Raw genomic sequence first — 25,148 nt, 5'->3', positions numbered from 1 at the left:
CCCAATGCCGTGGTCAGGATAGAATGCGCAAAAAATTGCCAAAATTAATGTTTTAAATTTTATTAAATTATTCACAAAATATAAATGAATTTTAGATCAGAATTAACATTTTGTAATCCAGTTAAGCAAAATTATTTTTTATTGTCTAGTTAAACTACGAAATTTTTTAAAAATCTTTTTCTTCTGAAAAACTATCACAAGATAAATATTAATTATAAAAACAAAAATTTTTATTCTCCTTATATTTTTTGTGTGTCTATTTATTTTATATTAGGCCGGCATGGCCAAGCGTGTTAAGGCGTTTGACTAGTAATCCGAGGGTCCCGGGTTCAAATCCCGGTCGCTCCAACCAAGCTCGCCCTTTTAGCGGTGGGGGCGTTATAATATAACGGTTAATCCCACTACACGTTGGTAAAATAGTAACTCAAGAGTTGGCTGTGAGTGATGATGACTAGATGTCTTCCCTCTAGTCTTACACTACTGAATTAGGGACGGCTAGCGCAGATAACCTTCATATAGCTTTGCGAGAAATTCGCAAACAAACAAACAACAATAACGAGACATAAAAGAAAAAATATATATACACTGCTGGCCAAAATCTTAAGGCCAATGAACATAAAGAAAAAATATGCATTTCGCGTTGTTAGACTTAACCACTTATTTGAGCAGAGCTTCGAAAAATAAAACCTTTTTTAGCATTTAATAGGGAAAAGGTGAACACCATGAAATTAGCCTAAATACTAGCTGGTCAAAAGTTTAAAACCTTACCAAAAATAAGTCCTAAAAGGGTAGGAAATGCCCAACAAGAGGTCTCAGTAGTGACTTGCATGGCCGTCACTGCAAATAACTTCAAACATTCCCTTTGGTATGGTCGATATAAGCGTTTGCAGAAGGCTGGCTGGAATTTTATTCCAAGTGGTGAAGATGGCTTTATGAAGATCAGCACTGTTTGGAATTGACGTCCATTTCTATAAACTTCCCTTGCCATCCACACCCAAACATGTTCAGTGGGGTTCAGTTCGGACGAACGCGCTAGATGGTCCAAAAATCACGTTATTCGTCATGAAAAATCCTTTGTCCTGCGGGCATTGTGGATTGCAGCATTGTCCTGTTGAAAGATCCAGTCATTTCCACACAAGTGAGGGCCTTCAGTCAATAAGAATGCTCTCTCCAACATGCCAATGTAGCCAGCTGCTGTTTGACGCCCCTGTATAACCTGAAGCTCCTTTCTTCTATGGAAGGAGAAAGCACCCCAGATCATGATGGAACCTTCTCCACTGTGTCGTGTAGAAAATGTTTCCGGTGGGATATCCTTATTGTGCCAGTAACGTTGGAAGGCATCTGGACCATCCAGGTTAAATTTTTTTTCTCATCAGAGAACAAAACCTTCTTCCACTTTTCTACATCCCATGTTTGGTGCTTCTCAGCAAAGTTTAACCGAGCTGTTTCGTGGTGTGGAAGGAAGCGTGGCCTTAGAAGACGTTTACGGTTTTTAAATCATTTCTCTCGTAGATGCCGTCTTATTATTCTTGAGTTGCATTCTACGTCCTTAAGGGCCTTAATCTGGTTCGACGATCGGCTGGTGTCTTGTCAGACAACCAGTCGAATCCTCCTGCTCAACGCCGGCGAAATTTTATTTGGGCCGACCACTTGAAATTCTCATTCCGTATTCCTCAGGATCTTTTAAGAAATTTGCAACAGCAGTTTTACTACTCCCAATCTCGCCAGCGATGGCACGTTGAGAGAGACCTTGCTTTTGCAGCTCGACAATTCTGCCACGTTCAAACTCTGTCAACATTTTAGCCTTTGCCATGTTTTTACCCTATGTAACACAGAAGATGTCAGTGGGAGATGTTGACAACGCTAATGCTTGAACACAAATTACTAAATTTCGTTACGTGTTTATCGATTTACGCTTCGTTTCAGTATATTCTTGAACTTTTAACCAGCTTGTATTTAGGCTCATTTCATAGTGTTCACATTTTCCCTATTAAATGGGAACAAAAGTTTTTTAGTTTTATTTTCCCTTTCCTTATTTTCATCTTTCGAAGCTCTACTCAAATAAATGGTTGAGTCTAACAACGCAAAATGCATATTTTTTCTTTATGTTCATTGGCCTTAAGAATTTGGCCAGCAGTGTATATATACTGAATTACATTGGTCATTGCATCATCTCGCTTGATCCACTGTTCAGTTGTTAACTAACATGTGTACGCTCGTGCTATGGTAAGGAAATGAGTTTGTTTTGTTTGTTTGTTTTTGGGAATTTCGCACAAAGCTACTCGAGGGCTATCTGTGCTAGCCGTCCCTAATTTAGCAGTGTAAGACTAGAGGGAAGGCAGCTAGTCATCACCACCCACCGCCAACTCTTGGGCTACTCTTTTACCAACGAATAGTGGGATTGACCGTAACATTATACGCCCCCACGGCTGGGAGGGCGAGCATGTTTAGCGCGACGCGGGCGCGAACCCGCGACCCTCGGATTACGAGTCGCACGCCTTACGCGCTAGGCCATGCCGGGCCAAGGAAATGAGAAAACAAGAAAAAAACAAAAGTAAAATCTTAATCTTGATATTCTTACGGATATTTTTTCTGTGTAACTCTCCAACCCATATTTATTCCCTATATTTTATTTCCGTTTTTTTTTTTTTTCACTTTACTCTTCTTTCCCTTCACCCCCCCTCCCTCTCCCTCTTCAATTTCCTTTTGAGAGTTACAGTTTTCACTGGAGTAAGGTCAAATGCCGATATTCCATAGACTGGTTTTTTTTTTACATTATCTTATTTTAATGGTTTCTAAACAATGTTAGAGGGTAAGTGAATCTTACAATTTTGTGTTTAAAAAGAAAAATCTTTGATACTGGGAGGGAAAAATAAACAGTTTTAGTGATATTATTATTAATTACAGTAAGTATTAGTGTATAACACGTTTGATATATGTTTTTAAAGAAATTGTAAAGAAAGGTAATTCCGAGTGGTTATTATTTTAAAATTTATAGATAGGGGTCCTCAACTAGCTAACGAAGTTTGAGTAACCCCTACATAGTATTAAACGTAAGTTTAATTACTAATTAGTTTTTGTTATTAGATTACATTCTGTGCTTCAGCACTTGGACTACTGTTGTCTTGAAGGAAACATGAGAAAGTGTGTGTATAGTCAGAGGACCCGGGATTCAATTTTATTTTGGATTCCTCACCGTACTGACGTACATGGATGTTTTTTTAGGCTATTACAGTGTTATCATTTATTTGGATGTAGCAGGCTTTTTTATTTTCGTCTTATGTTTTGTTAATGATGTTATATGCTGGGTGATTAGTGTTATTTAATTCATTAATCAATGACCTCATTAGTCAGTTTCACTCAATTTATTGATTAATACAGTGTTCTTCAAACTACTGTGCCTATGAACTAATACAATATCTGCTAGCTAGTTAGTTACCTTCCCTCACGTGAGGAGTTCGGGGTAGTGGCAGATAACATGTTAGTGTTTCTATAACAAAGACGTGACAATATTCAGTTGCTTGGGGAAACTGAAATAATTGAAAATAATAATCTGAAATAGGGTAGCAGGTTTGAATCCCCATCACACAAAACGTGCTCGTCCTTTCAGCTGTGGGGACATTATAAAGTGATGTTCAATCCCCCTATTCACTGGTAAAAGAGTAGCCCAAGAGTTGGCAGTGGGTGGTGATGATTAGCTGCTTTCCTTCTAGTCTTACACTGCTAAATTAGGGATGGCTGGCACAGATAACCCTCGAGTAGCTTTATGCAAAATTCAAAAACAAACAAACAAACAAATAATCTGAAACCCCAGATTAGTTGATTAGTTATGCAACAGTCAATGGAATTGGAATTTTGATTAATTTAATTGATTGAATATATAATTAAGATGTTGTTCTACTTGAAACTAGATGACTGTTCATTGTCTGTAGGAAATCAGTTGTGGTCAGCTCTTTATATTATTATTTTGGTGCTGCACCATTTTATTACATGCTTTTATTCATTCTGATTATGGGCGAGCATGGAGAGATTGTTATCACATTTCCACATATCCACTGATTCCTGAATTTTATCTTTCAATGTTATTTTTGTTTCTTCAGTATGGTAACAAATTATTGTAGATGCACTACTAAGATATTACACACAGTGTTCATCAGGCACTACAGAATGACCTGTATGAGTTACTAAGTTGGACAGGTTTTGTTAAAATATTCTTTAAGTGTAGTGTAAAATATAAGTTAATATTGTAACTACTAGGATATCAAATTCAAGTATTTATTAAACACACTTTATAAAAAATTAATTGGTAATAAAAGAGTGCTTAAGTGAGTGCTTAAAATATCTTATGATGCATTAATTATCATTTTCACAAGCCTTCAATTTAGCATCTCTCATCTGTATAACTTCATATCTTAAGGCTTTTATTCTTGTACCAGGCAATAATGTTACATGTTATATGATTAACAACTTTTGTTTTAGTAATTAATAACAAACTTAGCATGTTGCTACTAAAGGAACCTCGTATAAAAACAAGTAATATTTAATGTATGCTATGAGGCAGGAAAAGTGTCATTAAAAGTCAAATGTAGCTGAACCAGACAAGAGAAGGAAAAGTATATAAATAATATGTAAAATCATAACTACAAATAAACTTTTGCAATATAGCAGTTAGCATATTTGTGTTATAATTTGGATCTTGATCACATTTAGTATAGATAGGAACTCATTTAATAGTAAAACCAAAGAAAAGGATCTTGGCATAGTGGTGGATAAGTCACTTAAGTCTGTTTCTAGTGCTATTGCTAATAGAATTTTAGAATACATTTCTTGATATTGAATCATAGAAAATTCAAAATAATATCAATATACAAATTACTACTTAGGCCTAACTTGATACATTGTTTCCTACAAATAAGCTCTACTTTCAACACATCTGTCCTCGGTGGCACAGACTTGCAGTGCTAGAAATTGGGTTTTGATACCTGTGGTCTGCAGAGCACAAATAGTTCATTGTGTAGTTTTGTGTTTAACTTCAAACAAACAAAGCCAAACAAATCTAATTCAGTCATTTTTCTTGTTTGAGTAACCCAAGAATATGTCCAGTATCATAAACCTGTCCTCTTAAGCTTTAACTGAGATTCAACATAACCCTCTTAGTAAAGATCTCAATTTTTCTCCTACCCCTGAAAACCTAGCTTTAGTTATTTCTGAGTTACAAGAATTTGTACTCTGGTTAAGACTTAAGGATTTTTTGTTCCAATGAAAACTCTAATGTTAAGAATATCAAAACGTAGTTTAAAGGAAATTCTTCTGGTTACACCAAGTTAACAAAGAAATACACTTGGAGAGCTTTATTAAAACAATTGAGAATGAAGTAATTCAGGCTATTAACTCTGACTTAAAAAATGAAACTATTTCTCCTGCAGTGAACATGCTGCTCTAATTTCACTGTAACATGACAATATTATTGAACAAACTGATAAGTGTGTTGTCTTTGTCATTTAGAACAAATTTCACTATATTAGTGAAGCTTAGCAATATGAACTACTATAAATAAGTTAAAACCCCATTTTGCAGTTTGTTAAAATTATTAAAGACATACTATGTAGTTTACAGGAAAGAACACATCAGTGGTCAAACTTTACCAGTCTTTTCACTTAAACACTCAGTTCCTGGTTGTTTTGTCATGTTACCAAAGATACACAAATTTAGCAGTTCAGGTTGTCCTATTATTTCTAGTTGTTGTATGCCTAATAAGAACTTACTTATGTTGATCACAACGTCAAAGATATCCTGTCACATTTAATATAATACATTAAAGACAAATTTTCTTTGCAATCGAGCTTTTAGATCACAGAAAATCTGCTCCGACAGTAATAACTCTGATTGCCACATTGATTCTATGATGTAATGTGTAAAGTATTGATTTACTTGTGTAAGAAAGGGTATTGATTTATTGGAAAGGAATCAGAGAAAGCTACTCATGATTCTAAGCTTTGAAAGGCTATCTTGCATGGATAGCCCTACAAAGTTAATTTCCCCTGAGTAAAGAAGATTGAAAACTCATTATATTATTTACAAGATTATTATAGGATAAAGTACTTGACTTCTTTGTGTTGTGATCTGTACAAGAGGATGTAATTTTTAGGATCCAATTAACACAGGTTTATTTGTCTAACAGAATTATTAAGGTTACATTTACATTAATAGAGTCCAGCAATAACAGGAATTTAAAGGGAGGGGGGAAGGAATCATTGATTCTGAGTCTTACCTCATCTCACTTTCAGTGCTATTCTTTGACAGCCCTCTAAGTTTTGCTAACAGTGCACCAATCATTTATACACTGCCAGCTTTACACCATTTCAGAACATGTGACTACCTTCCACCAGTCATGCTGTGCTCCTTGTACAAGTGCAGCTAGCTCTATATAATTCTAGAGTAGCCCTCATTTTTTCAATTGCATTTTAGTGTATAGATTGTGCTTGGTAATAGATTAATATCAGTTTCGACTTCTTGTGTTTAATTCCCCACAATGTCTACTCATTTGATTGAGAAGTACTTCTGTTTTCTGAATTCTAATGTCTTCACGTAAATGTGATATTTAACGTGGTGGATGATGTACTTCCTCTGATGGTAGACAATGGCTCTGACACGAGTCACCAGGTCTTAGGGTTGAGGATGTCTGCTAGGGAAGCACAGACTTTATTTCATGGAGAGTTCGTGTCTTATGTGATGAGTTGTGAAATTCATTTAAAACAGTATAATCTAATAGCACACAATAGTGTAGGCTGAAATGAACCTCCCTTGAACTTAGACTTTGAAATTAAACAATTTTTGGAATACTCAGTTTATGATTAATTGTTAGTTAATATTTTTTCTAACACACTAATAAGTGACCTTGTGATAAGATATTCTATGTGGGCTATACGTGACCTGTGGTTAGTGTTGCTGGATTATGTATCTGTGGATTCATGGCTCATATCCCATTATCATAGAAGTGTTTATGGATTTGGAGGATTTAAGCACATTATAAGAATTGATAGTCAAATTCCACCAGATAAGAGTTGGTGTGGCAGATGCTGTTTGATTATCTGCCCATTCACTAGTAGTCTATTAGTTCAAAGTTAAGAATAGCTATGCATCAGTAGCCCTTTGGGTAGCTTTGTGTGAAAATTCTACAACAAAAAAGATTCTAAAAGTTGGTTACCACCTGAAACAAAACAAAACATAATAGACCCTAAATTTTCAGGATCCCCATTGAATCCATTTTTTTTTAAAAAGAAGGATCACATTACCATTTTTTTTAATAATCATAGGTTTTCCAGGTTCCAAGAGACAAAATATTTGTAGGTAAATCTTACCATTGCTGGAAACCTTAATCTTTTCCTCAACCCTTATTAAGTTTTATTTTTCTTTAAGAAAAATTTAATTACATGAAAGTTTTTCCATCTGTAAAGAAATTGATTTTTTAGTAATTTTTTCTTCTGTTTTCTTAAGAAAAAAAGTTGGAAAAGTCATGAGTTCTGTTGGAATGTTTTTTAAATTAATGTTGGCTGTCTTTTTGGAGTTGATGTAAACATACTCCATGTAGCATTCGTCTTGCTTTCATTTTTCATCATTCCGTGTTTGGTTATTTTGGTAAATCTTCAGCATGATGCATATTTTTTTAGTACATTCTATACTCTTTTTAACATACTCTTTTCATCAACTAATAAGTTAATTATCATATTTCATTTAATAATGAGCTTTAGGTTTCTAGGTGTTTTTTTTCATTGAATATTAATTTAGTTATCCCAATTTTTCCTTTGGAAATAGACTTATCCAACTTTGATTAAATTAATAATTTTCCAGACTTCCATAATATATTTCCTTTCTTGGTTTATTACTCGTATCATCACAGTTCTGTATGTTGGTTTCCCAGTCTCTATAACACAATACTTATAATTCACTTATTAAATCTTGTATCTCAAAAGTTATAAGTGTTTTTACATGTTAACAGTTTTAGTAAAAAGCATTTATAAAATAACAGTTGTGAAATCTTTTAGAATGGAACAAGAGATTCAAAACCTTTCTTCTATTCTGAACCCAACCTTAAAGGTATGTTCTTTTAATATGCTATACTGATGATCTTACCATAAACTTTATTTTTAATGTAGTAAATTGTTTATTAGTCAGAGGAAGCTGCAGATTACAAGATTAAGACATTAAGGTCAGAAAGTTTATTAAGGTAGGTCTCAAACACTTAGAAAACTCTAAAATTTTGATGCTAAGTTCATTAGTAAAGTTGAAGATAGAGTATGATAAATAAAAGATTTGGAGATTTGTTTCTAGCTATTAGAGTAATGTAGTTAAAGTATATTTTTTTTCAGTGAGAATTTGTTTGCAGTGAAGTATTTTAATCTGTGTTAGCTATTATGTATATTGGGTTGTTTGGTTAGTCATAAAGTACAAGTAAGTTTATTCTTTAGATTAGTGTAGTGCAGTTAGCATCATTTGTAAATGTACAAATTGCCACAGTGTTTAAGCTTGAAGAAGCATTAAAATAAGAAATACATTAATTGTTTTTTATCATTACATGAGCTGGACATTGAATTATTTTCACTTGGCAAGTTAAAGAATTAGCCAACAAATGAACAGTGTTACGGTAATATTTTATAAGTTCAGTTTAGGTTATTAACTATAATTTTTACCTAATCTTCACTGGTACCCAGTTCTTTGCCAATGTATCCTGATTTTAATATTTCAGAGATAAATCTACCTTATTTTAAGAATTTATTTCAAACTGTTACCTCTCTAATTTCCTCTCACCTGTACAGCTGAGATTTGTAGTTTTCTAGCTTGTAAGAAATGTACCAAGGCAAAAGTACAAATTTGAAATTAGTTTTAATTCTTAAAAGATAAAAAATAACATTCATATTTGATGAAAGTTACTTGTGTTTGTTATCTTGATGATAGTGAAGAAATAACTAAATAGTGATATTGTAATATTAATTCTTGTCGTCAGAAAAACATTGGTTCAATAAGTCTCGACACAAAATTATAAAAATTCTGTAACAGTTTACCCTTGAAGAGGAAAGGTCTATTTTTCAAAATCACTCAGATTATAGGGGTTTGATCATATTGTAATATTTAAGTTAGTTTAAAAGTATATACAGTGTGATGTATTATATTTGGATATGAATGACTAAAGTGTGTCATTAATATTTGTGTTTGATTAAAGCTTCATACAAATAATGATTTATTTGTATTGTAATGTATATTGTACAATATTTTCCAGTCTTTGGATCAGTCTTTGCGGTGTACAATCTGCTTTGAGTACTTCAATGTCTGTATGATAACTGTTTGTTCTCATAACTGTAAGTAAAATTTCACTTAACAACTTTATAGCTGTTTGAGGTTACATTTGTTTTCAAACCAAATCTATTAAAAACTAGTGAACTTAGAAATTAAATTTGAGCATTTTAATAGAGGCATATACCATAAAACTGTATATAGTTTTACTCCAAAAAAATCGAAATTGCAGCTCCATTTAACAAGTATTTCATAAATAGGGTTTTTAATCTTCAGTATAAAATTAATTATCAAAGTATAGCAAATATAAAAATTAAACCATACACAGAGAGAGGAAAAGGGTAAAAATTATCATTAATGTCATTATATTCAGGTTTCTGATTTCCTTGTTTGGGTTTCATCTTTACAGATGTGATGCGTTGCATCCAAGATCTCTGATAGTGATTTTTGTTTGTGTGTGCATGTATATATATACATATTATTTTTCTATAATGGTTGAATTAAAGCCTGCATCTGTCTGACTCAATCAGTTGAAAGCAGGTGACTGTCAAACCACACACTTGAGTCAGAACATGATTTAAACCATCAAATATGATATTACATATAGGTTAAATTAGCATTAAAAAAATTAAATATTTGTTGAATCACAATTTTGAAAACTTTATTATACTTGAATAAATTCATGAGTAATATTATTTCAGAAACAGAATGCTTTTTAACTATCACATTGTTATGAAAAATGATAGAAATATTTGTAGCTGCCATTTTTAATCAAAATTCCAGTATTGGTGAGGCAATTTGAGTTGCTAAAATAGTGACCAATTGAAAATAAAAACAATAAAATTACCATAACAAATTGTTTAAAACAGAAATAGGGTGAGGAGGCTGAGTCTTTTCTGTTCTAGTTACAGTAAAATAATTTTGAGGATTTATTTTGTTGTTAAAAAAAAGTAAAACCAGTAAGTATGTTGGCTACTGTTAATTTCTTTTTGAGGAATGATGTTTCTGAAAGTTAAAGTTCAGAGTATATTTCAGACAATGTTTAGAAGCTTGTGAACTTTTCCTGTCCTTACTATATGTAATTAGTTTAATATTTATTTTTCACGTTTTATTCAAGTTATAATTCAGAATACTATATTTATTTATGAGGGAAAAATACATGGAAGTTTAGACATTTTACTCAGTAACATCTAAAACAGCAACACTTATTTTGAAAACTTGAATGACATGTTTGGTTTGTCCCTTCATTGCAGATTGTTCTCTCTGCATTAGAAAGTATATGACATACAAGTCCCAGTGCCCAACTTGTTTTGAAGTAAGGATATATATCAAGTAATACATTTTCTTTTTCAATAATTAGTTCTGTAAGCATGTATGAAAATTTTACTTTATTGTAAATTTTTATAACCAATACTTTTAGTTTTCTATATATTTGATAAAGGGTTTCAGGTTTTTGTAACATAAAGATATACAATACAGTTGTATGAAACTTTTCTTCTAAATATCGTCATTTGAAATCATAAATAACTTGTATCCAAGGCAGGTTTTTTGTTTAACGTGTTGGCTACTGTACTGATGTGTTGTGTGGCCTGCTCACATGCTACACCACCTGTTAATTTCAATTGTAATTTTCTCCTTGGTATATAAAGTCATTTCCAATGCCATATGACACATCAGGAATGTCTCATCCTTTACAACTTGTGATTTTTCCATCATATCTCTTGAATGGAGGAAATTAAAGAATAGTGAATGTGAAGGTTTATTTTTCCTATAAAAAAATCCAAAAATGCATTGAAATAAAATAAATTTATGGCATTGTAAATAAAAATGAACTTTTCCATGAAAAGGACAAAAATTATAGAAAAAAAGAGGATTTCTCTATGAAAAATGTGAAAAAAGTTAAATTTTTACATAGAAAATAACATTTATTTTTAACATAAACCATAAAATGCATCTTTTGATCAGAAAATATTTTTAATGCTTTTTTTACAAAGCATTCCAAGCAAAAAGTTGGATTCACTTCACATGTGTTACAACAGATATTCACTTCCTTACATTTTTTCATTGTCTTGACCTTGTCAACTCTCTTTTTCAATTCTGCATAGCATTCCCCATATTGTTTGCTTATTCTTTTATATCTGTTGTCTTTACTTTTATATTTTTTTAGTATGTGTTTATGTGGAAGAATCCTTGTGTGGAGGTACTTGTTCTTGACATAAGGCTTCAATGGTAGATAGTCTGAATTCAGTAATTTGTTCACCCTTTATTTGAACTTCTTTACAGATAATAAATACACTTACAAGAGAAGTGTTTAGAATAAACTCAAATGCAACCTTATGGAACCATCAAATGGTTTTTCTCAGAAGCAAGACGTAGCTTGCCATGTTATCTGAAACATCTATACCCTGCTTTGCAGAATTATAAGCAACAATAATTTCTGGCTATACTGTTTCTTCATTGTTGCAGGTTTTCTTTTCAGTACATATTATCATCAAATCATGTTTTGTTGAAAGCACAAGGATTTCCTGTTTGTCTTTCTATTTTACTACATCTATTCCATCATTGTCTTTATGGCTTATAACTTCACGTTTTTTCAGCTTTGTTATTGTTATAACGTTTCAATTACCCTTTCAATTTTTGTGGTGAGTTCCAAGAAGATTTGTATGCTGTTCAAGTAACACCTCTACCAGAGAGACAGAAGTGTAATAACTATCTGTAGTAATAGTTCTTCAAGCACTGTTGTGTAAGATCTACTACTGCTTGAACAGTGTGTGCTAATTCTCCAGTTGGTCTTCCTCTTTATTCAGAATCTCCTTTCCTGATGTACACACAGATAGTATATGTGTAATCACTTGGATCACATAACTTGTATATCTTCATACCACACTTATTTAATTTACTTGGATTATACCGTCTGAATATGAGGCAACCGCACCAAGGAACCGTAGATTCATCAACTGCCAATATTTCTCCTGGAATCTTCGCTGCAGTGAAATTTGTGTCAAGCAATGCAACTAAATCTTTAACTTTGGCCAGTTGATTGCTTCCAGCAGCCAGTTCATCACTAAAATGTATGAATCTCAGTAAGAGCTGAAATCAATTTCATCCCATAATCTTGGGAATAAAAACTATTTTTGTAGAATTTTATTTTTTCATTCCAATAAAGTGAAATTTTTGGATGTTGTACAAGCCCCATAAACATTACTATCCTCAAATATTTTTTTGAGTTTTGCAACATCAGTCTTCTTCCAGTCTTTAACATGAACTCTTCAATGTACTGGATTGTTTAGAAGCAATTTTTTCTACATTGGAATTTGTCTGGTAAACAAGTAAATTATATACATCTTTTGTAACCATCAGATTAAATGCATCTATTGAACTGAAGAATTGTTGTTGAAAGGTGTTTATGTCTGCTATGGTTGGGCTGCCAGTGAAAGGAAATCTTTTGTGATGTGTTCCATCTACTTTGTGTGCCAAGCATTGGTTAGGAGTGTGGCATCATCTCTTTTGTTGTCAGTACTGCCACTTTGACTAGGAGATTCCAATTCACTATGATCATCTGACATAACTGACAGTTTACTATGATCACCTGACATAGTGGATGCATTAATCAGGGTTAGATGGTATCAGAAGAAGAATTAATTGGCTCATCACTATCTGAATCTTGTTGAGATAATAATCCATTAAATGATTTAGATGTAAATGAGGTTTTTTGCATATTCATTTAGTATTCAGTATCACCTATTCAATTAGATGTTGCAATATAAAAAGGAAAGAACAGTGATTTAGTGAAACTGCTATAGAAAACATATGATGAGTTTCAGCATGACCTGTCAGCAGATCACAGTATAAACATACATATATTAACAGTCTAGGGTAGTCAAATATTATCATATAAGACCACAGAATAAAATTACATAAACCTGATTGCTTTATAATGCTGATGGCACAGATGTAATAAATGTATAACATTGCAGCAACCAATGTGCTAATGAGTTTTTGTTTTTAAGATTAGTGATGTAGAATCTAGCATTACACTATATTTTCTCCATTTACTTACTATAGGATGACATAATTTTTTATGTTAACTTCAATTTTAATTCTAGTGTTTTGGTGCAAGTTGTGACCATTTTAAACTACATGTTTTAAGTAACATTCTTGTAATTTAAAATAAAACTCCATGAATTTTGAAAGGAACAGATCTGTTGAAGTTGCATTATATAATTAAAGACCAGCATTAGAAATGTTTTGGTGCATTAGTGAGATACATGTTTAATCACTTTATTGTTACTGAAAGAAATGTACACGTGAATTAATTTTTTTGTTTATAACAAAATGTGGTGGAAATCATCAAATAACTCATGATTTGTAGTAGAATGTTACTGTAACAAAACCAGTGGGCATGAATATTCTTTTTACAAAATTAAAAAATTAGTAATGACACAAGGTAGTTTTTTGTAATTTTTCAGACTGAAGTTTTAACAGCATTTAGTAAAGTGGTTTGGAATGGTACGAATTTTATTTTTCACAGCTGGTTGTTTATTATCTGTTATTCTTTAAAGTTAATTAATTTGAATAAGAAATAATACTTTCTCACAGTTGATTAAGAAGTTGAAACTATGGTCTAATTAAAAAACAACAGGGAAATGCACCAGAAAAGTATTTACTTTCACCATGATAACACTTTTTATGTAATATCTTCCTTGTTTTAGTTATAAATACAGTAAAGTTAGAAATAAAATGAAAATTTAATTGTACAAACATTTGTTAAGGGAGTATTCATTCTTTATCTACTGATTTCAATGCTTTATTAGTGCTTACACTTATTTATATGTTTGTATAACAGGTAGAATTTGGAAAGGAGAATTTAGTTGATACAATATATATTTATATATATTTTGACCTTCAATACTGTGTAGTGATAAAATATTTTAGATTCTAAAACATTTCAAAATTCAATAACTTTACAAAGTTTTACAGTAGTAAGTGTTTTTGTTTTATTGTACAAAAATGAGAGAATTTTATGTCAGCAACACAGAAATTGAATTATTTGTTTCATTTTTTGCCCACACTTGTTTAAGCAAAATTAATTCTTACAACAAAGTTTAACAAATGCATGTTCAGGTAAGAAGGTAAGACTTCAGTGTTTTGTCTTTAGATTATTTTTTAACTGGGACTAAAGGTTACTGCTAATGTTGATTGTGTGTTTTGTACTTTGGAGTTCTATTTTAGGAAAGATAGTTTTATGTTAAAAATCTAGCATGTGTTTTTGGGTAACAAATGAGATATTTTCATATGGAAACTTATCAAAAAGTTTTCATTTATTTTAGGAAACTTCTGAACCCGAGCTAAGAAACAACAGAATTGTGGATGATTTTCTGAAGCATTACTTCAGACTGATGTGAGAGTACATTTAACTCCTGTTTATTATATTTAATACATTTTTCATTTCAGTTTGAATTAATAATGTGTTTAATTTACTAATTATACAAAATTGTTTCTTTTTCAAAAGTCCCCTGGCAGGACAGTGACAAGTCTTTGGGTTTCCAACTCCAGAATCAGGGCTTCAGTTCCCCATGGTAGACACAGCAGATAGCCCAATGTGGCTTTGCTATAAAAAAAACTCACATTTAAAAATTGCAGAAGTCAAAGTTTGTAAAAAAATATAAAAAAATTAAAACTATTTTTTAAAAAATGATTTTGTTTATGAAAAGTCTTTAGAAAGTAACTTATGATAATAAAAATCTTAATTTCAACAAATAAACTCCATTTACTTAGTTTTAGATGCAAGAAAGAAGGAAAATTTTAGCATGTGTGATATGTTTTCTCAAGATTTTTATATTAAACACACTAGTTGCTCTGACAATCTTTGGTATTAAGAAATAATGTCTCATTAACAGACACCACCATTATATAAAGCATATTTGAATGCTAATATTACACAAAAAATAATGATATGAAGTGTAACAGAAAAATTTGCTAGGCACATAAATATAAAAGTCAGATAATCAAGTTAATCAACAGGTAGGATATGTGTACAGGATGCTTTAACATGATGGAAGAGTTTGATATTAATTGTTTGAAATAAAAATGCCAGACATAACTTTTTGATGTATAAAAATGGAAAATACACTTTATAATAACATTTTCTTATTGTTTGTTTATTAAATTGAACTTAGTATTATAGAATGTTACTTACTTCCCCACCCAAGATTACCTATTCTCATCCAGTGCTGCCCTCTACACACATGTTTATCTACTAATGTTACAAGCTTTCTGCTTTTTATTGTGTTGGAATCAAATGATTCCAACACGTCTCTCATGCACAACATTGTATGTCACATCTCTACCATTTGGAACATGATACATTTGAATTCCTCTACATGACTATAGAGCTATCATTTCTCGTTTAACAGTGCTTTTGCTTTTGTTTTCCTTTTTTTTCAAATTTGCTGTTCAGACTTAGTATATTTGCCAAACTGTTTTAATTTAAATTACTTCCATGTTTACATAGACTGTTTCTATAATTTAATCCCAGTTTATTACACTTGTGTTGTTAGTTATAACTTTGGTTTGCTCCTCTTGATTATGAATTCCAAAGTTTATGTCACCACCTGGCTAATGCTATATCATAGGCCTTGGGTGTGAGCATCTCAGAGGGAGATTTATCAATGTTTATTTGCAGGGATATTGAGCAGTACTTAGGTCAACTTTTATCTCCAGACCTTGCCACGCTACCTCCCGAACATGTGGAGCACATTCAGGCTGATGAGGACTTGGATCACCCATTTCCACTTCCTGATTTTGTTGTGCCTTCCCTTGCCCCCTCCTGATGATTCAGTTATTTTGGATTTCGTTTCTTAAGTATGTGATGTTTTATCTCTTCCTCCTATTTCCTATGAACTGCATCTTTCCTCATTACATGACCTAACTTCACATCTCTATTTGGTTTTCTTGCCTCCCCAAATATTTGGGTCCATGCTGAACAAGTTACCCGGCAATTAAGTGATGAGATTAGCTTGCTTTGTTCCTCATGGGTTTCAGATCTGTTTGCTCTTGCATATCATTATGCAGATTGTTCTCTTCTATACCAACAACTGTTAGGTTTTGTTTTACATGTTTGAGAGGCAGCCCTTAAATCTCCTGTAATGCTGACCATGCCCAATTTTCCCACCTTTCTCTTACCCTTGCAACTTTTTTACTGTGTCTTGTTCCATTCAATTCCTCTCTGAGGCTCTCTACTGAAATCTTGCAGTTTTTTTTCTTCTGATGACATCTCCATTTTTTCCTTCACATTGGCTCATTTGTTGTCTTTGACTTTGGCTTTGCACACATGGTTTCTCTATTCTGGGGACCTTCTAGATCATGGTGTGACCCTAACTTGTGTCCACGTACTAGCATTTTATCTTTGAGATTTATATATGATCTATTTTTTGCAGTTTTACATATATGACTTCATGCAAGATCCTTGGACTATTGAGTTGCATCAGTACCACAACAGTCTACCCTTTTCCAATCTCATTGTCCATTTATCTCAGTCAGAGCCCCATGTGGTATCTCTTCCAGTTTGCCTTCCCTTATCTGTCCCTTCTTTTTTGCATGCCTTACTTCATTAATTTTTTCAATGGCATTCATTATCAACAGCATCTTTGACTACCCCTGGATTCTGGTTTGGTGTGAGTTTGACTTGACAATTTTTTTTTCATCAATGGCATCCTTTCTTAAAGGATTATTAGGTTTCTAAGGTTTTGTCAGAAGGATTCATATTCACATTTCTTTCCCCATCTTCCATGTTTTCTTCCCTCTGCCTCAGGATTCAATGTCTGGCCAGTGTCTATTGGAGGTGGTCCAGGACCTACTATGTTGGCAAAAAATCAAACATGTTGTAAGTACTTCAAAAGGTTTCAGTTCCAGATTCTTTGTTGTTCCCATGGGGTTATATCTCACTGTTTGGTGAGTGTTTCATCTGGATAACCAAGTTGGATATCACCATTGCTTATTAAAATGTATATTTCCACACAGCCTTGCCTGTATCTTTGATTCCTCCATTACAAGATGATTTACTGATTTCATGCCCTACATTTCAGGCTTTCTTCCACCCATTTTCTTTCCTCTCAGATGGTCATAGCTTTTGTTCTTTATCTTCATGCTCTGGGGTTGCAGTTCCACCATCATATGGATGATTGGCTTCTTCTGGCACATTCTGAACTGAAGTTGGTTAACCATATTTATCAGCTTCTTCATGCATCTATTTCAATGAGCTGGTTAATCAAGTTAATCTCAATATATTTTCCATTTAGATGCCTTTTTTTTGACACTCATCTCATTCAGGCCCAACCTTCTCTACAATTTCATTTCATGGACTTTTTCTGTTCTCTCACTCTATGCTCAGGAGATTATCACTTTAAAGAATGTGGGCTTCAATGACATCACTGGTCTCTCTGTCATGCACAGTGTGCAGTACCTTCAGTGGGCTCTTCCTGATCAATGGAACCTTGACAACTCTCATTACTGTTCTCTCATACACTGATGGATGATCTGCTTTAATAATTAGACAAGGCCCATATGTCGTTAGGTGTCCTGTTTCCTCCTCCTTATCTGGATTTGCATCCTTTCAGGGATGGGATGCATGGGTCAGTCACCAAGGTTCCATGAAAAGATGGCTAAAACCATTCAGTGCAGTGTAGGATGGTGGTGTTCTGTGGGTAGAGATGGCATGATATCCTTCATTTTGCCTTATTCAATCACAAAGGACTGAGACATGAAATTGCAATTCACCCTTTAAGTGGCAGCCCTCATCCTACCCCTGTGTGGATGTCAGGACCATAATTATACAACATGTGTTATAGGTCACAGTGGAGTTAAGGGGATTGTTTCAATTCTGTCATTTTCACTGTCCTCAGTGTGTCTTTTGCTGAGGATGTTATTGCTTTTTGAATGGTTTTGTTCAGTTTTACTGTTGGGGAGGTGGTTTTTATTATATGGACATACTTTTGATATTGGACGTCAGTTTTCTGGATTGATAAATAGGAAATATCCTGTGTGCCATGCTCATGAGTCAAAGTGGTTCCAGTTTCCTTCTGGTCTCTTGAACTTGAGGTAAAAAATGGTATGATCTTTATCCTACCCCCCATGCGGATGTTGGTTCCCAGCAGCGTGGGTTTTGGATGTAGTTGACTTACTAAGTAGGGTCAGTTGAATCTGAGCCACTTTACATCTAGGGGCCCATCCATTAATTTACCCACTTTTATATCATGTGGGTTTGAGTTCTGAATACATTTTTTGGCTGGAACCATTATTCTGTCACAGTTCTCTCCCACTTGAATGTGCTTGTCTTTTTCTGTCTTTATCAACTACACATTTCACAGGTAGGTAAAGAGTATACCTGGTTCAGAAGAAGTGCAGTTCCTCTCATTAGATCTTGAGATTTGACTGTCTCTCACATTTCCAGAAGTATTCTTTGGATGCTTTTGGGAAGTTACTTTTGTCATTCCGTTTTACTAGTCTTGCCTCTAATTCAGTGTTGGATGCTAGCTAACCTTGTAAGTAGAGGTATCATATTGGAAGTTATAATTTTTCTTTACTGAAAATGTATTTCTTATAGTTACCTACATGCAATTATGTCTTATGCTAAACTTTGAAGTAATAGTTTAGTAGAGGTGTATAGTGGGAGTCATGTATGTCATACTTCTGTTAATTGGCATGAGAAACATTTTGGAACCATTTATTTCCAACAGGGAGGAGCAGAAGGCTTGTGGTATGGGTAAAAAAAACCAAAAAAACGTTCACTTATAGAGGGCAGCACTGGATGAAAATAGCTAATCTTGTTAGAGTAGGTAAATGTGTATTGAAAGTACATTTAAAGTATAGAATTATAACGTTCATAAGTTTATAAAAAAGATTGAATTTTGGTTTGTTTGTTTCAGGAGATTATTTTATTAACTTTGTAAAATATCTAATTGAAAAGATTTGTTCAAGTTTGTCTCTACAACATCAAGAACCCTTTTTGTTTTGAAAAATAATCTTAATCACGTATCATTATTGTTTAATTGTTTATATTTTTTACAGTATTTTTCCTCTTTTTATGTAGAGAAACCCTCAGAAAATTTCTTAGGCTGGAAGAACAGAATCTACAGGAACTTGGTAGAAAAATTAAAGTTTCAAATGACGATCAATCCAATTCTTTTTGCAGAGTTCCAGAAGAGAAAGGTTTATTGGTAAGAATCCAATAATAATGATCCTTAATATGTCCATGCTTCAATGAAACTCATGCAAAACTATGATATAATTCTTATAAAAAAATATTTTGTCAAAACTATATAAATGCAGACCTTACTAATTTTGTAACCATTCTTAAATATCAATATATCACATAAAGAAATACCTGAAACTTTGTGTTTCTAAAACATTTTGGTGTGAAAAACAAAGGAAAGAATAAATAGTTAAACGTGAGGCCTCTGAGTAAAAGCAAAGAAAAGAAACATTGTCTTTCAATGTTTGTATGTGTAAAACTATGGACTTGTAAAGTCTAATTTACAGTAGTGAAGGCCAATATTCAACTGATTAGCAAATGCTTTTAAGATGAGCTTATGTAGAAATCCTTTGTTATAAAAACTTTTATTCAGGTTTATGTTTAAAAATGCACAATGTAATATTTAAGAAAATGTACAGCACTTATAAAAAGATACTTTTTTAGAAACTAGATTCTTTAAACTTTGAATGATGAACCATTAGGTTCTTTCTTTAATATTTGATAGAAGGGTATGGCATTGGATTTAATTTTCTAGTTTATATCTGAGTGAAACAAGAACATTGGAAGCTATAAATTATGTCTTAGCAATATCTATACTACAAGTGTGTAATTTGTATTAAACTCATATGAGGGGAGAAAGAAAATCTAAAATAGAAAGTTTAGGGTGAAGAAGTGTTTCATGATACAGAGAAGTGAAGATTGAATAGCTTCTTAAATCTTTGTTTTTGAATTTAAGAAATGAATACTTGTGTTAAAACTTGAATTATAAACCATGTTTTTGATATTTTGTGCCTTGCTCATTGGAATACATTGATAATAAATTTGATGAATGTGACTTTGTCAAAGGTCATGACATAAAGCTAAGAAACAAGGTTTACAGTTACATTAGGAATGCAAACACACTTGCTCTTTATTATGTGGAAGGAGATGTTGCTTCACTACTTTCATTGCAGGTTTGTACATAACTCTTAGAACCAAGATCTTTCCTGCTAGTGTGTGTCATATTTGGTGGACAGAAATTAACATTCTTGTATCCTGAGCATGAACTATATGATGATAGTAGAACCAAGAATAACAACATCAACTGGAGAAGGTTTGATAAGTACTAAGCTGAAACAAATTTTGAATCAGTTGAACTGGGTGATAATGATTTTCCATACTTTTACACTAATTTCATGTTTTTAAAAACTTTGAATTGCATAAATGTGTTTTGAACATGAATTACATGAAGTTAAGTAACACTACTTGTTTTTATATTCTCTGGACATCTCTTTTTATCACTCAAAATAGTAATTCTATTTTGAGTTATTAGAGAATAATTTTGTTTCTTTCATTGGATAGATAGACTGAAAACTAAACTTTCTTATTTATAATCATTTAAGGAAAGGTCAGGTATTGTATGTGAAGACAGTGTACTGATGTCATCAGCTAAAGCCTTTTTACCTTCCAAAACCATAACATCACCAACAGATGCAGATGTAATTTCTAACAAAGAAGCATCTACCAGTGGAGAATCCAAGTCTGAGATAACAGATAAATCTGCTTTGTCACATAAAGGTCAGCAAAGATTTGTGAAGACTAAGTCATATTTCTTTGCTTACCAAAACATGGCAAAATCCAAATAAAACATTCTACCTTTTATTTAAGTTTTATGATTATGAGTACAGTCATAACATTTATGTGTTTGAGTTTAAATCCTAGAAACACTATATTCAAAACCTATTATTACTACAACAATCTAAGATCTTCAGCCATGTTGCTCTGAATTAACATGCATCAAACTTGTTTACTTGGTAAGTCATCCTTGTCATGTTTAGGAATAAGCTCTAATTTTTAGATTACAAGACACATGTATGTTTAGAGAATGATAAAAAATACAACACTTATTGCAAAACTTAGAAAAAAAAGGAATTTTTTTGAGATTATATTATCACTTTTTTTTCAGTGTAAGTTGATGGATCAGACATGTGCTTATTTTTATAGTTTTATTCCATAATTTGTGAAACTAACATTTTAGGGTTCTAATTAAACTTTATGATTGATATTTAAAAGGTATTTAGAATTATACTCTGAATTTTCTTTACTGCAAAATAGTTTTATTTCTGAGCTTTTGGCCCTCCAACTGGATCCTCGATTTGGCTCGATATGTAAACTTACATATTAGTTTACCTGCATTAAGAGTGTTAAAAACAACATAAAAAAAAAACTATTATTAAATTTAAGCACATATTTATTATGTTTAAGTAATGAAAGTTTATAAGGAGGAAGTTTGTTTTCACAGGTAATATGAAAACCTTTTAGACTTCTTATCAGGCCAAGCATAGCCAGCTGGTTAGGATGTTTAGCTTACAATCTGAGAGCTGCAGGTTCGAATCCTTGTCACACCAAACATGCTTGCTTTTTCAGCCATGTGGGTATTATAATGTGATGAACAACCCCATTTTTTGATTGGTAAAGGAGTAGCTCAAGAGTTGGTGGTGGGTGGTGATGACTAGCTGCCTTTTCTCTAGTCTCACACTATTACATTAGGGACAGCTAGTGCAGATAGCCCTTATGTAGCTTTGCACGAAATTCAAAACAAACAAACCTCTAATCAGCTTAATGGTAGAGTTCTGGTGAATAAATTATTTTTGTTAAAAATCAATGTTTTAATATATAGAATCAAAGTAGTGACTGTTCCGAGTGTGAAGTTTTAAGATTAAAAATACTTTTATCCATCTAAAGGTTAACAAGTTTCTTTTATTTAATCGTTAAAACCTCAAATAAATTTCAAGCTTTTAAAAATAAATCTTCATATTTTATTTGCTATATTCACTACCCTAATTGTAAATATAGTCTGTCAGTTTGACCAGCCTTGTAACCACCATAGAAAATGCAAAATAAATCAGAATTTTTCTGTAAAAACTATCTTGATACATACCATATCTGGGCATCAATATATAGATATGTATCATAACAACCATAGTAAATTTGATAATATCTTTGAAGTTTTATTTTTCTCAAGTGAAGTACAGTTTTCTGTCATTTTCTGTTGATACTATGTTATTGAATGTGTTGAACATTTTGAAAATTCCATTGTAGGCATTTAGCCATTGCTTGTTTTACCCATTGTTTAATAAAAACAAAACCTTACTAGATCAATTAACCACGTTATTAGGATCTGTAGCATTAACTCTAAGCTGCTTTTATGTATTTATATATATGTATTTTTTAAGTTGCATGTCCTGTGTGCAGTGTTCCTGTGCCAATAGAAAACATCAACATTCATCTAGACAAGTGCCTTTCTAGGGAAAGAGAAGAAAACCTTGAAAAAACGTTGAGTAATTTCTCCTGAAGTATAAAAATATTTCTAGTTTTATGCTGAACTATTGCAGTGCTGAGTTTTGTTTCTGTAAATAAAAACTAAATAGGAGAGTTCAGAATTTTGATATCTAGTTGAATTTTGTCAACTTTTATAATAAAATACTATCTAATTGAATTTTCCAGTCTTTTTACAATTTACAACTTTTAGCATTAGTTGGAAAACTAATTATCACCAATTGTGTATGAGTAAATAAATTATTAAAGCATTCTTCATAAATGAATAAAAAAGGACAGTACTGGTTGCTTTATGTTCTCTCCTTACTGTAGTATAGTTTCAGAAATACTTTAGTTTGTATTGTATAAATTGTTGTACTATTGCTAATATTAATCTTAATTATGACTGAAAAATATTTTTTTGATAATTAGGTGCTACATTTTTTGGTAGAAATGGTACTTCAAAAACTGAGCTTAAGTAATTCAGTTGTAGGATTCTTTCCTTTTATTCTTACATTTAGAACAAATGAAAAGAAAAGACAACCACTGCCTAAACTGGTGTATCACTTGCTCTCGGACAAAATTTTGAAGAAAAAAATGAAAGCTGTTGGACTAAGTACTCAAGGCAATAGACAGGTAGAGCATGTTTCCTGTTAAGAGTTTCATATATTTGTGAAATTTAATAACAAAACATGTATTAAAACTAGTTCTTAGGTCATCTTTTTTAGAATCATTTTTACTTCAAGTGGGTTTCTTATCATCATTAATTTCTTTGTTTACAAGTTTATTTCATTTATTAATTGCCTCAACACTCTTCAGGTTATGTTACAACATTTCGAGGTTAGTTGATAGAACAACATGTGCCATTAACCTGTGTACAATTTTATTCAATCAAGACATCATACAGTTTGTACTGTAACGTAATTAGATGTTGGTGTATTTTTTAAAATCAACATTGGAGCAAAATTTTATAAGTATGTTACTTAACACAAAGAGCACAAGATAAGTAAATATGTCAATGATGAATTAACAGAGAAGGTGTTAAAGGTCAAATATTATTGATACAAAATCATAGTTAATGGTGTAAATGTCATCTGTATTAAGAGTGATAATATATTGAGGATAATCTGGAACCTAGTTTTGATACATAAGAGAACTATGTTACTGATAGAAATATTAGGCTAGTTAAAGTGTCGAGCAACAGAAAGGTCTTTGTTATATATAAAAAAAGATTTATGTTCTTGATATGTCCTCTGAGGGTTGTTGGTATTTGTTCCAAATACTAATGATTACTTGTTCTTGCTCTATGATACAGACATTGTTCTTTTCTCTGTTTTAAGTACGACTGATCTCTCTCTCATGATCTTTTAGTGGTTTTGTTTTAGAGAAAGTGTAGTGGTTGTCATGAATTTGAGATCTGGAAACAAGTTTATTTCTGAATGGAAATAACAGGACTTTCAGAGAAAATTTGTTTTCAATGGTCATTAAGTTAAAGCAAATGAAAATATTATTTTAGAATGCAGGGCAATATGAGTTTGGTTTGTTGTGTAATTACGAGAGGAATTCTGCTAGCTTCTTCGGTGTCAGACTGTTTTGATACCAGTTTTTAATGAGAGTTGCTGGCATTTTCGTTCTATCTTATCTATCTCATGATGGGTCAGCTAATGCAGTGGGTGACCATATGGGTGGGACTGAAACATCTCATGTACTTCCATTTCTGACCTAAAGCTTGTGAAATTAAACATTAGATTAGTAACCAAAAGTCAGTCTGCCAGTCTCAGGATGGGCCATCTAATGCAGTGAGTACCACATATGTTGGACTGGAACAGCTGATATACCTTTATCTCTGGCCTAAAGCATTTGAAACTACATTAGAAGCCATGCCTAGTTTGATCCGAGTCAAACAAATGCTTTCAGTAATAATTACTGTCAAAATTCTATATTATTAATATCAACTAATAGGATGTTCTGCTATTTAAAAAAACTGTGTGTGTACAACAAGAAGTGTGTTATTTCCTTGGTTACAGATAGTGACTGCATGTGTAACCAGAACAACTACACTGTTACAGATACATGGCTGCAACTTTGTAGAAGAAGTATGAACTAGCCCAGTTCATGTTTGTTAAGTCCAACAGTTGGTTCTTCCAGAAATTACAGAATTATTCAAACTAATTGTTACCTTTTCAAAAGGAACTGTTGCATTAGAAAAATATATTAACTTAAGAAAAAGACGTGAGTATAGTCTGAATAAATTAATTAAATTCTCCAGTCAAGATGCATTTTAGTTCGAATATTTAGGATGGTTATT

At 32.3% G+C, this 25,148-nt stretch overlaps 1 protein-coding gene across 13 annotated transcripts in view; it reads left to right on the top strand.

Moving 5' to 3' along the window:
- The first annotated feature begins 2,177 nt into the window (after nt 1-2,177).
- LOC143240225 (E3 ubiquitin-protein ligase RAD18-like) overlaps nt 2,178-25,148 on the top strand; it is a 79,864-nt gene continuing 56,893 nt past the window's right edge. For 4 of the 13 annotated variants that reach the window (XR_013021643.1, XM_076482347.1, XM_076482348.1 and 1 more), the window contains exons 1-9: nt 3,280-3,308; nt 8,046-8,097; nt 9,278-9,356; nt 10,545-10,606; nt 14,622-14,692; nt 19,382-19,508; nt 20,926-21,100; nt 22,759-22,858; nt 23,362-23,476. Coding sequence is in view for 12 of the 13 variants with exons in the window: in XM_076482347.1 (XP_076338462.1) it covers nt 3,292-3,308; nt 8,046-8,097; nt 9,278-9,356; nt 10,545-10,606; nt 14,622-14,692; nt 19,382-19,508; nt 20,926-21,100; nt 22,759-22,858; nt 23,362-23,476 (798 nt within the window). In the remaining variant the exon portion in view is untranslated. Of the gene's footprint in view, nt 2,227-2,658; nt 2,907-2,976; nt 3,054-3,079; nt 3,145-3,279; nt 3,309-8,045; nt 8,098-9,277; nt 9,357-10,544; nt 10,607-14,621; nt 14,693-19,381; nt 19,509-20,925; nt 21,101-22,758; nt 22,859-23,361; nt 23,477-25,148 lie in introns of those variants that run through there. The other 9 variants (XM_076482355.1, XM_076482353.1, XM_076482350.1 and 6 more) reach the window with 7 other exon arrangements.

This window comes from Tachypleus tridentatus, chromosome 13 (assembly GCF_004210375.1).
Source record: "Tachypleus tridentatus isolate NWPU-2018 chromosome 13, ASM421037v1, whole genome shotgun sequence".
Taxonomy (NCBI): Eukaryota; Metazoa; Arthropoda; class Merostomata; order Xiphosura; family Limulidae; genus Tachypleus; species Tachypleus tridentatus.
This window is presented reverse-complemented; position numbering and strand designations above follow the sequence as displayed.